Source organism: Thalassophryne amazonica, chromosome 13, assembly GCF_902500255.1.
Source record: "Thalassophryne amazonica chromosome 13, fThaAma1.1, whole genome shotgun sequence".
Classification (NCBI taxonomy): domain Eukaryota; kingdom Metazoa; phylum Chordata; class Actinopteri; order Batrachoidiformes; family Batrachoididae; genus Thalassophryne; species Thalassophryne amazonica.
The window spans coordinates 1794171-1806810 of record NC_047115.1 but is presented as its reverse complement, the minus strand read 5'-3'; the positions used below and the strand labels follow the sequence as shown (position 1 = coordinate 1806810).

At 40.5% G+C, this 12640-nt stretch overlaps 1 protein-coding gene across 1 annotated transcript in view; it reads right to left on the bottom strand.

The window, feature by feature from the left end:
• Nucleotides 1-12640, bottom strand: part of sptbn1 (spectrin, beta, non-erythrocytic 1) — a 163659-nt gene that overhangs the window by 87243 nt on the left and 63776 nt on the right. The window contains 7 exon segments of the mRNA XM_034184540.1: nt 7134-7229; nt 7500-7658; nt 8215-8332; nt 9345-9532; nt 9742-9854; nt 9964-10079; nt 11253-11333. Of these exon segments, the coding sequence (XP_034040431.1) occupies nt 7134-7229; nt 7500-7658; nt 8215-8332; nt 9345-9532; nt 9742-9854; nt 9964-10079; nt 11253-11333 (871 nt within the window).

Sequence of the window (12640 nt, the reverse complement as noted above, 5' to 3'; positions counted from 1 at the left end):
AAAGCCGCCCAGACCTCCAGATCCACACACACCTCCCCCAGCTCCTCCGGGGGAACCCCGAGGTGTTCCCAAGCCAGCCGAGAGACGTAGTCCCTCCAGCGTGTCCTGGGTCTTCCCCAGGGCCTCCTCCCGATGGGACGTGCCCGGAACACCTCTCCAGCGAACACCTCTTGCTTGCCTCTACTGGTGGTTGGCTCTCACTGCAGTATTGTATCACTTCCTGTTCCGGAGCACAGCGGTGTTTTTCTGTATCTGTTAGCTGTTTAATCTGCGCAGTTAGATTGATCTAGTTATCTAGATTACGATTTGTTTCCCAGTGTAATCTTTACGTGCCTTAACTAAAGCACTCCTTCTGCTGAATCACCTCTAAATTATTTACACATTATTCACTTTGCGTGTTTTTAGGAATCCGCTAGCTTAGCGTAGCTACTAGCTCTTAGCCGATTTAGCATGGCAGCTTCTCCAGTCTCTCCCGCACTTTTCTGCTCTGGGTGTGAAATGTTTAGTTATTCCTCGGCCTCCTTTAGCAGTAACGGTACTTGTAATAAGTGTAGCTTATTCGTAGCTTTGGAGGCCAGGCTGGGCGAATTGGAGACTCGGCTCCGCACCGTGGAAAATTCTACAGCTAGCCAGGCCCCTGTAGTCGGTGCGGACCAAGGTAGCTTAGCCGCCGTTAGTTACCCCCTGGCAGATCCCGAGCAGCCGGGAAAGCAGGCTGACTGGGTGACTGTGAGGAGGAAGCGTAGCCCTAAACAGAAGCCCCGTGTACACCGCCAACCCGTTCACATCTCTAACCGTTTTTCTCCACTCGATGACACACCCGCCGAGGATCAAACTCTGGTTATTGGCGACTCTGTTTTGCGAAATGTGAAGTTAGCGACACCAGCAACCATAGTCAATTGTCTTCCGGGGGCCAGAGCAGGCGACATTGAAGGAAATTTGAAACTGCTGGCTAAGGCTAAGCGTAAATTTGGTAAGATTGTAATTCACGTCAGCAGTAATGACACCCGGTTACGCCAATCGGAGGTCACTAAAATTAACATTGAATCGGTGTGTAACTTTGCAAAAACAATGTCGGACTCTGTAGTTTTCTCTGGGCCCCTCCCCAATCAGACTGGGAGTGACATGTTTAGCCGCATGTTCTCCTTGAATTGCTGGCTGTCTGAGTGGTGTCCAAAAAATGAGGTGGGCTTCATAGATAATTGGCAAAGCTTCTGGGGAAAACCTGGTCTTGTTAGGAGAGACGGCGTCCATCCCACTTTGGATGAAGCAGCTCTCATTTCTAGAAATCTGGCCAATTTTCTTAAATCCTCCAAACCGTGACTATCCAGGGTTGGGACCAGGAAGCAGAGTTGTAGTCTTACACACCTCTCTGCAGCTTCTCTCCCCCTGCCATCCCCTCATTACCCCATCCCCGTAGAGACGGTGCCTGCTCCCAGACTACCAATAACCAGCAAAAATCTATTTAAGCATAAAAATTCAAAAAGAAAAAATAATGTAGCACCTTCAACTGCACCACAGACTAAAACAGTTAAATGTGGTCTATTAAACATTAGGTCTCTCTCTTCTAAGTCCCTGTTGGTAAATGATATAATAATTGATCAACATATTGATTTATTCTGCCTAACAGAAACCTGGTTACAGCAGGATGAATATGTTAGTTTAAATGAGTGAACACCCCCGAGTCACACTAACTGTCAGAATGCTCGTAGCACGGGCCGGGGCGGAGGATTAGCAGCAATCTTCCATTCCAGCTTATTAATTAATCAAAAACCCAGACAGAGCTTTAATTCATTTGAAAGCTTGACTCTTAGTCTTGTCCATCCAAATTGGAAGTCCCAAAAACCAGTTTTATTTGTTGTTATCTATCGTCCACCTGGTCGTTACTGTGAGTTTCTCTGTGAATTTTCAGACCTTTTGTCTGACTTAGTGCTTAGCTCAGATAAGATAATTATAGTGGGCGATTTTAACATCCACACAGATGCTGAGAATGACAGCCTCAACACTGCATTTAATCTATTATTAGACTCTATTGGCTTTGCTCAAAAAGTAAATGAGTCCACCCACCACTTTAATCATATCTTAGATCTTGTTCTGACTTATGGTATGGAAATAGAAGACTTAACAGTATTCCCTGAAAACTCCCTTCTGTCTGATCATTTCTTAATAACATTTACATTTACTCTGATGGACTACCCAGCAGTGGGGAATAAGTTTCATTACACTAGAAGTCTTTCAGAAAGCGCTGTAACTAGGTTTAAGGATATGATTCCTTCTTTATGTTCTCTAATGCCATATACCAACACAGTGCAGAGTAGCTACCTAAACTCTGTAAGTGAGATAGAGTATCTCGTCAGTAGTTTTACATCCTCATTGAAGACGACTTTGGATGCTGTAGCTCCTCTAAAAAAGAGAGCTTTAAATCAGAAGTGCCTGACTCCGTGGTATAACTCACAAACTCGTAGCTTAAAGCAGATAACCCGTAAGTTGGAGAGGAAATGGCGTCTCACTAATTTAGAAGATCTTCACTTAGCCTGGAAAAAGAGTCTGTTGCTCTATAAAAAAGCCCTCCGTAAAGCTAGGACATCTTTCTACTCATCACTAATTGAAGAAAATAAGAACAACCCCAGGTTTCTTTTCAGCACTGTAGCCAGGCTGACAAAGAGTCAGAGCTCTATTGAGCTGAGTATTCCATTAACTTTAACTAGTAATGACTTCATGACTTTCTTTGCTAACAAAATTTTAACTATTAGAGAAAAAATTACTCATAACCATCCCAAAGACATATCGTTATCTTTGGCTGCTTTCAGTGATGCCAGTATTTGGTTAGACTCTTTCTCTCCGATTGTTCTGTCTGAGTTATTTTCATTAGTTACTTCATCCAAACCATCAACATGTTTATTAGACCCCATTCCTACCAGGCTGCTCAAGGAAGCCCTACCATTATTTAATGCTTCGATCTTAAATATGATCAATCTATCTTTGTTAGTTGGCTATGTACCACAGGCTTTTAAGGTGGCAGTAATTAAACCATTACTTAAAAAGCCATCACTTGACCCAGCTATCTTAGCTAATTATAGGCCAATCTCCAACCTTCCTTTTCTCTCAAAAATTCTTGAAAGGGTAGTTGTAAAACAGCTAACTGATCATCTGCAGAGGAATGGTCTATTTGAAGAGTTTCAGTCAGGTTTTAGAATTCATCATAGTACAGAAACAGCATTAGTGAAGGTTACAAATGATCTTCTTATGGCCTCGGACAGTGGACTCATCTGTTAGACCTCAGTGCTGCTTTTGATACTGTTGACCATAAAATTTTATTACAGAGATTAGAGCATGCCATAGGTATTAAAGGCACTGCGCTGCGGTGGTTTGAATCATATTTGTCTAATAGATTACAATTTGTTCATGTAAATGGGGAATCTTCTTCACAGACTAAAGTTAATTATGGAGTATAGCGAAAGCCATTGCTGTTTTGCATAAAGTAAAATATTCATTAAATAGTTATGGTTTATTAACATTGTACAATTCATTGATTTTCCCATATTTAACTTATTGTGTAGAAATCTGGGGATCAACATATACAACTTATATACAACCTTTGTTTATTCTGCAGAAAAGGGCTTTAAGGGTGATTAGCAACAGTGGTTTTAGAGATCCATCTAATCCATTGTTCATTAAGTACAGGGAACTTAAATTTCGTGATTTGGTCGATTTGAAAATATTACAAACAATGTACCAAGCAAATAAAATACTTTACCAACAAACATTCAAAATATGTTTGAGAAAAGATTAAGTAGTTATAAACTGAAAGGAATAGAAGTCTTTAGAAAACCAAGATACAGAACCAGAGTAAAAGAACGGAGTATTGCAGTAAATGGTGTAAAATTATGGAACAATCTCAACAAAGAAATTAAAGAATTAAGGTCGCTTAAATTATTTAAAAAACGTATTAAACTAGATGTATTAAGTAAGTATGAAACTATAAAATAAGTTAGTGGGCTGTAAGGAAGTAAAAAAAAATGTAATTTGTTAATAATCTATAAAATGTTTTAAGTTTAAAAATGTAACCTGTCAGAGATGTAATCTATTTAATAATGGTCATAATTATGAAATAAGTCAGTGGTATGTGACAAATTAAAGAAATACAATCTGTTAAATAATGTTGAAAAATGACGCTGGATATTGAAAGATTGTATTGTAAAAAGGGGCAGAAAATATAAGACTTGTTCTTCTCGCTGCTCCTTTTCATTCTGGTAATGGAGATGCTTTATTTCTGCTTTTCTGTTTTTTTCTTTTAAATGAATGAAATAAATAAATAAATGAAAATGAAAAATGAGTTCCACAAGGTTCTGTGCTAGGACCAATTTTATTCACTTTATACATGCTTCCCTTAGGCAGTATTATTAGACGGTATTGCTTAAATTTTCATTGTTACGCAGATGATACCCAGCTTTATCTATCCATGAAGCCAGAGGACACACACCAATTAGCTAAACTGCAGGATTGTCTTACAGACATAAAGACATGGATGACCTCTAATTTCCTGCTTTTAAACTCAGATAAAACTGAAGTTATTGTACTTGGCCCCACAAATCTTAGAAACATGGTGTCTAACCAGATCCTTACTCTGGATGGCATTACCCTGACCTCTAGTAATACTGTGAGAAATCTTGGAGTCATTTTTGATCAGGATATGTCATTCAAAGCGCATATTAAACAAATATGTAGGACTGCTTTTTTGCATTTACGCAATATCTCTAAAATCAGAAAGGTCTTGTCTCAGAGTGATGCTGAAAAACTAATTCATGCATTTATTTCCTCTAGGCTGGACTATTGTAATTCATTATTATCAGGTTGTCCTAAAAGTTCCCTAAAAAGCCTTCAGTTAATTCAAAATGCTGCAGCTAGAGTACTGACGGGGACTAGAAGGAGAGAGCATATCTCACCCATATTGGCCTCTCTTCATTGGCTTCCTGTTAATTCTAGAATAGAATTTAAAATTCTTCTTCTTACTTATAAGGTTTGAATAATCAGGTCCCATCTTATCTTAGGGACCTCGTAGTACCATATCACCCCAATAGAGCGCTTCGCTCTCAGACTGCAGGCTTACTTGTAGTTCCTAGGGTTTGTAAGAGTAGAATGGGAGGCAGAGCCTTCAGCTTTCAGGCTCCTCTCCTGTGGAACCAGCTCCCAATTCAGATCAGGGAGACAGACACCCTCTCTACTTTTAAGATTAGGCTTAAAACTTTCCTTTTTGCTAAAGCTTATAGTTAGGGCTGGATCAGGTGACCCTGAACCATCCCTTAGTTATGCTGCTATAGACGTAGACTGCTGGGGGGTTCCCATGATGCACTGTTTCTTTCTCTTTTTGCTCTGTATGCACCACTCTGCATTTAATCATTAGTGATCGATCTCTGCTCCCCTCCACAGCATGTCTTTTTCCTGGTTCTCTCCCTCAGCCCCAACCAGTCCCAGCAGAAGACTGCCCCTCCATGAGCCTGGTTCTGCTGGAGGTTTCTTCCTGTTAAAAGGGAGTTTTTCCTTCCCACTGTAGCCAAGTGCTTGCTCACAGGGGGTCGTTTTGACCGTTGGGGTTTTACATAATTATTGTATGGCCTTGCCTTACAATATAAAGCGCCTTGGGGCAACTGTTTGTTGTGATTTGGCGCTATATAAAAAAATTGACTGATTGATTGATTGATCCAGGGGGCATCCGGAAAAGATGCCTGAGCCACCTCAGCTGGCTCCTGTTGACGTGGAGGAGCAGCGGCTTGAGTCCGAGCTCCTCACCCTATCTCTAAGGGTGAAATACCAGTAAACTGTCCAAACAGTCGCCCTGAGCTCAGGACAGTTGCGCTCTCAGCAGTTGTGGGCGGTCTTTAAACTGTCTGGATCACTCCTTAATCTGTGTAATCCCCATAAAATCGTCCCTGAAAGCCATATTAATTTTCAGAATGGTGTCCACCTGGAGGTCTCTCACAGTTTCTGGAAAAAAATTGATGCAGCAAAGCTCCAAATCGTTCAGACATTTATTCGCAATAAAAAATAGATGAGAGGGGTGGACCACACCTCACTCAAAGCCTGCTCACAGGCGAATGACGCAACCGACAGGCTGTGAAAAACTCACGCATGCACACGAAGGTTCAAGCTTGGCTGATGTAATCACACGTGATTCAAATCCATATGGTTTTTGAAAAAAATAAAAAGGTCGGATACTTTTCTAACAGACCTCGTATATCCATCATCAGAAGAAGACTTGGGGCAACTCTGTGGAGCTTTGGACCCGTCCCCTCAGAACCGCTTATCAAGCTTTGATTTGATCCAGGTTTCAGACTTATGGTGTCAACATGTGGACACGTCCACTCTGTAGAGGATTTGGATGTCTGTCTATCCCCTGAGGGTTTGTCCCCCTTCCACCACTTGTCCTGGACAGGATCCTAAACTGTACCCGGGACTGCAGGCGGTCCTCCAGCCGTCAGGTGGATTAACACGTCACTCATGCCAAGTTCAAGTTCCCATTAAAACTCAGACATCAAGCCAGCAAACAATTCAATGTCACGTCGTTACTTTCAATGATGTTTCAAAGTGACGTTGCCACAACATAATTCAGAGGACTTACAGCAACGTTGTTGCCACGACACCACAGGAAGACAAAGTGGAGCCAACATGTTCATGTTTAAAGTAGCCTTTATCAAATAGTGGTCGTCCGTGATTCTTAAAATGTCACATTTTAAATTAATATCATATTCTAACTAAAAAAAGTGTTTCTCAAACTGTTTAAAAATGACTCCAAAGTCTAAGAGATTTCAGAAAAGTTGTATTATTTTCATATTTAACTTAACTCATATGCACATTTTTTTTGGGGGGGATATTTGATAGTTGGGTGGTATGAGATTTTTTTATTTTTTTTTTGTATTGTTTGAAAAGGTTTATAGCCACATTTATCACACCCAGATTTATATTAATCCAATCAATAGTCAAAGCAGTATAATCAATATTTAGAATGATATATATATATATATTTTAATTTGAAGTGCTGCCTACTCCTTGAAACCCTTAGACGGGTGAAGACAAGAGAAATGATCAGTTTGATAAATTGCTGATGAACTGTAGGACTCAGGTTGGGATCTGACCTGAACTCGCTCCTCGTAAGCGGCGATGTCTGTTTCAATGGCTTCGTGTTTCTTGGTGGCGGCTTCAACGGCCTGAAGGTCAAAACCAAAGTTATCCTGTAGGAGACAGAGGAAAGGAAGGAAGAAGAGGAAACAGCAAGAGGAAAGGCAGGAGGTTATAAAGAACTGAGAAATAAGAATCTGTGCTTTTTGTTTTTGTGGATTTACATCTTTAAGGTGTGAACACTAGAGGGAGCCGTTCAAACCACAGCAAACCTTTCAAAAACATCACTTCAGCAATTTTTCAGATTCATTTATTAAACTCAATCTCAGATGATTAAAATTCTGCACAAATTATGAGACCACGGTGATGTGTTAGAGTTTGACCTGAGAGACCAGCCTCTGGTTTTCACTCAGCCACGTTTCCCTCATGGCGGCTTTACGGTCGAAGCGCCGGGCGAGCTGCTCCAGCTTCTCTTGGCGAATGAGCTCCGTCCTGAGAGCCAACTCACGCTCATGTTCCGCTTTCTCCAGACGCTCCCACGCCTAAAAGAAAAGCAGACGGTAACACACATACATGTTCCTAAATGCCGCCCATGTACCCAAAACGCCACAACCTGCCGGTGGCTTTGATTACAAAACAAAAATAATCTTTTATCCCCAGTGTTGGTAAAATGTGTGGACACTTGGAAATGTGATGTATATACAGATTCTATTTTTATTTTTAGGATTTTTAAAAACATTTTGCAAAATAAATGATCACAGACATTCAACTTATATTTTGTCTTATTTTATGATCTATGACATCACAACCTAGAAATTCTGCACAAAAAAAACATTTCTGAGTTCTCTCAGCTGTGGTTGTGTGAAACATGAACCCACAGTGAGTTAAAAACAAAACACAACTGTCCACAGACTGCTCAGGGTTCAAACTGTTAACAGAAATCATTTCGAGATATTTGGACTTTTACAATAAAACCTGAACAAACATGAAAGGCAGAATTTGCACAACATTGTTTACTGCAGTGTTCCAACACTATGTGGCGCTGGAACAGACAATAACAGAGCAGTGGAAGAAGGCAGCAGCCGCGTTAACGCCAACCTTGTTGATGTCTGAGATGAGTTTGCCTTCACGGGGAGTGTAAACCTTCTGGTTGTTGGCTCTCATCTTGCTCTGGATGGTGAAGAGGAGAACCTCCAGGTTCCCCTTCTCTGTGAACCTACAAACAACACCCAGAAAGTCAAACATCACCTGTCTCTATGATGTCATAAAAGTATTCACAGAGGAAGTCACATGATTCAAGACTGTTTTGAAAAAAGTTCAACTCTACGGTGAAGCTGTGACGGCATAAAAGCTTCATCATGGGCATTTGGAGACACGACCGTACTGTCCAGAGTAAAAGTCGGGGGGGGCACTTTTTTCTCTGTATGTGGAACTCTCTTTTTAAACACAGAGTCTCCCTGGGGGCGACGTTTAAATTGAAAAAGAAAGTTGGACACATAAAAGTGTGATGGACAACATACAGGATATCTGATGCAGTTTGGACAACAGAAAGCAAAAAGAACAGAAACAGAAACAAAAAGACAGATTGCTGACCCACAACAAAAACACAAGTCTGTTTGAATTTTTTTGTTTATCAGCTCTTTAAATTTACAATTTTTCTGCAATGTACTTTTAGTGTTGGAGCATCTTTTTTTGTACCATATTTATAAGTCCCATTTTTTTACTACTTTGTGAGGCTCTGCGACTTACACTCCAATTTGACTGACATACCAACAAAAATCACAAGTTTGTTATTTATCAGATTCTACCAGGGATCAAAGAACTAAACAAAATAAACTTCAATAATAAAAGACTAAAAGGTAATAATTCAAAATGCACTAAAACAATGCAAAAAATATAATTTTTGAAAATCCCAAATTAAAGAGCTGATAATACAGAAAAAAATGTGCATCTTATACTCTAGAAGATACAGTGCATTGATTCCTGGGAAAGCCTGATATAAATAAAACTTATTATTATTATTATTATTATTATTAATAAATGTGTGATTCAAACTAGTAAAAACAAAAAACAAAACTGTGACTTATACTGTGGAAAAACCAGTGTGCATGCCTAAAATGTTTTCTCAGTTGAGTATTTGGAGTTCTAACGGTACGTTGGTCAGTAATTGTCGATTCTCGGCTGCACAGTGTTTGATATTTAATTTGTGAATGAACGTGCAGACTGACTTGGGTGGTTTCTCCACGGTGCGGTACGTGTTGAAGGCCTGCAGCTGCTGCTGGACTCCCACCAGAGAGTTCGCAAACTTCCTGTTGTTGAGGATGATGATGGTCTGCTCGATCCACTCCAACAGATCCGACGCCAGAGACTCGTACTTGTCAATCATCTTCTCAGTCTCGATGGCATTGTCAAGGACCTGTAACACGCATATCTTTGGTTAAGGCTTTGGATAGCGCCCCCTACAGGCTGCAGTGTACATTTAAAGTCCTCCTGTTTGATCTACAGTCGCAAGTAGAAAAAAACCTTCACACCGTCTTGTCATGTTTCCATGCAGAGATAAAATAAAAATAACATCACGGAGGTCAGACACAAATGTTTCATCAGTGCAAGAAGAGACGTCGTCACCTTGCCGATCCTCTTCCCCTCCACCTTCAGCGCCTTCATCTTGGAGAAGTAGTGATAGTAGGTCACCACGTAGGTGATGATGGATTTCTCATCAGGATGGTCCACGCTGATGTCTGCACACCAACAAAACAGACTCTGTGTCCACATTACTGTTCAAACACTGGGACGGATTATCTGGGAGGTGCAGGTTTGTTTCTAAGCCTGATGTGGCTTCTCGCTCACCTTCAGGGTCCAGTAACTTGGTGAGGCCCAGGTGCTGCTCGGCCAGGTTGAAGGCATTCTGCAGGTTGTAGTGAGCATTTGATTTTTTCAGTTTATCAAAATCGATCAGGTCCGGTCTGCAAGGAGGAACAAACTAATCAGGCACAGTCTGAGGTGGAGTTTGAGTCACTCACAAACTGGCACATTTGGAGGTTTAATGAGGCACAGTGTAGACTTCCTACATGTCTGTGGATCAATGTACACTTGGAACTCCAGAGACCCTTCGTACACATATGAGGACATGTTTTTTCCCCCAAAACATTACACAAAATTAAAGCTTGAGTCTTAGGACAGTCAGGCACAGTGTAGACTTCCTGAAGATGATTTTAGTGTATAATGAGGCACCGTTTTGAGTTTACACATGTACAATATTGAGTTTATACACTTATGAAGACAGCTGCTCTGTATAACGAGGCACAGTGTTGAGTTACGTATATTTTAAGATAGCTGCTTTGTACAATGAGGTACAGTGTTGAGTTTACACATATTTGAAGATAACCGTTCTGTACAATGAGGTCCAGTGTAGAGTTTACAAACATTTGAAGATAACCGTTTTGTATAATGAGGTCCAGTGTAGAGTTTACAAACGTTTGAAGATAGCTGTTTTGTATAATGAGGTCCAGTGTAGAGTTTACAAACATTTGAAGATAGCTGTTTTGTATAATGAGGCACAGTGTTGAGTTTACACATATTTGAAGATAACCGTTCTGTACAATGAGGTACAGTGTAGAGTTTACAAACGTTTGAAGATAACTGTTTTGTATAATGAGGTCTAGTGTAGAGTTTACAAACATTTGAAGATAGCTGTTTTGTATAATGAGGCACAGTGTTGAGTTTACACATATTTGAAGATAACCGTTCTGTACAATGAGGTACAGTGTAGAGTTTACAAACGTTTGAAGATAACAGTTTTGGATAATGAGGTCCAGTGTAGAGTTTACAAACATTTGAAGATAGCTGTTTTGTATAATGAGGCACAGTGTTGAGTTTACACATATTTGAAGATAACCGTTCTGTACAATGAGGTACAGTGTAGAGTTTACAAACGTTTGAAGATAGCTGTTTTGTATAATGAGGTCCAGTGTAGAGTTTACAAACGTTTGAAGACAGCTGCTCTGTATAATGAGGCACAGTGTTGAGTTCCCACCTAGTTATTTAAAGTACTGAGTAATGAGGCAGGGTTTCAGTTTGTGTAATGAGGAAGCTTTGACCTTCTTGTTTGAATGGTGAGACACAGCGTCAGCTTGTACCTGTGTTTGTGGATGAGGGCGTTGAATGCCATCCCGTCTCTCCAGCTGGTGGTGAAGTTGTGGATGTTGACGTTTGGATATCTGGACATAAAATCAACTTGTCAGCATTTTCAGACTTTGCAGCTCAGTGAATTCTGGCTCACTAACTCTGTGTAAATAAACCACAACATTTATATTTTTCTAATAATTCAAACCTTCTTATGTCATTACAATTAAAAACATTTTTTAATCATGTCAAAAAGCAGTACATGAATAAGAAATCAAAGACATTTAGAAGTCATATGATGATGAAGGTTGGTTGATAATTTCAGTTTCTGTGACTCAGAATATTTGCAGATGACTCGAGTATCTCTGCTAATAATATTTTCCAGATCACAAATCAATATTTCAGAAAAACGATCTTGTTATTGAGGTTTCTTCTATTTCTTTTGTCACTGTATTTAAAACTTGACAAACATGTTTTTTTTCCTTTCAGAAAGGAGGACAGGAACCCACAGGGATGATGGGAAATGTAGTATTAACCGTACAGAGGCAGGAACGCTGTAATAAAACAACACAGGACTTTTATTTTGACATTCAGGAAGAATGGGAAGAATCACAGCCACTGTGACTGTGACATCAGAGCCACTAAGGACAAACCTGGATTCATGGGAGTGGCCAGCTGTACAGCCCAAATCAGATTTGATTAATTTGATGAAGAGTTTTCAAATAAAAGCCGCAGATTTTTCGAATTCTTCTTTGTCTTTCGGCTGTTCCCGTTAGGGGGCGACACAGCAGATCAATCGTTTCCATCTCACCCTGTCCTCTGTATCTTCCTCTGTCACACCAATCACCTGCATGTCCTCCCTCAGCACATCCATAAACCTCCTCTTTGGCCTCCCTTTTCTCCTCCTGCCTGGTGGATCCATCCTCAGCATCCTCCTCCCTATATACCCTGGGTCCCTCCTCTGCACATGTCCAAACCATCTCAATCTCACCTCTCTGACTTTGTCTCCAAACCGTCCCACCTGAGCTGTCCCTCTGATATGTTAATTCCTAATCTTGTCCATTCTTGTCACTCCCAATGAGAATCTCAACATCTTCAGCTCTGCCACCTCCAGCTCTGCCTCCTGTCTTTTTGTTAGTGCCACCGTCTCTAAACCATACAACATAGCTGGTCTCACTACTGTCTTGTAAACTTTCTCCTTCACTCTTGGTGATATTCTTCGGTCACAAATCACTCCTGCCACCTTTCTCCACCCACTCCACCCTGCCTGTACTCTCTTCTTCACCTCTCTACCACACTCTCCATTACTTTGAACAGTTGACGCCAAATATTTAAACTCATCTACTTTCACCACTTCTACTCCTTGTAACTGCACTATTCCACTGGGCTCCCTCTCATTCAC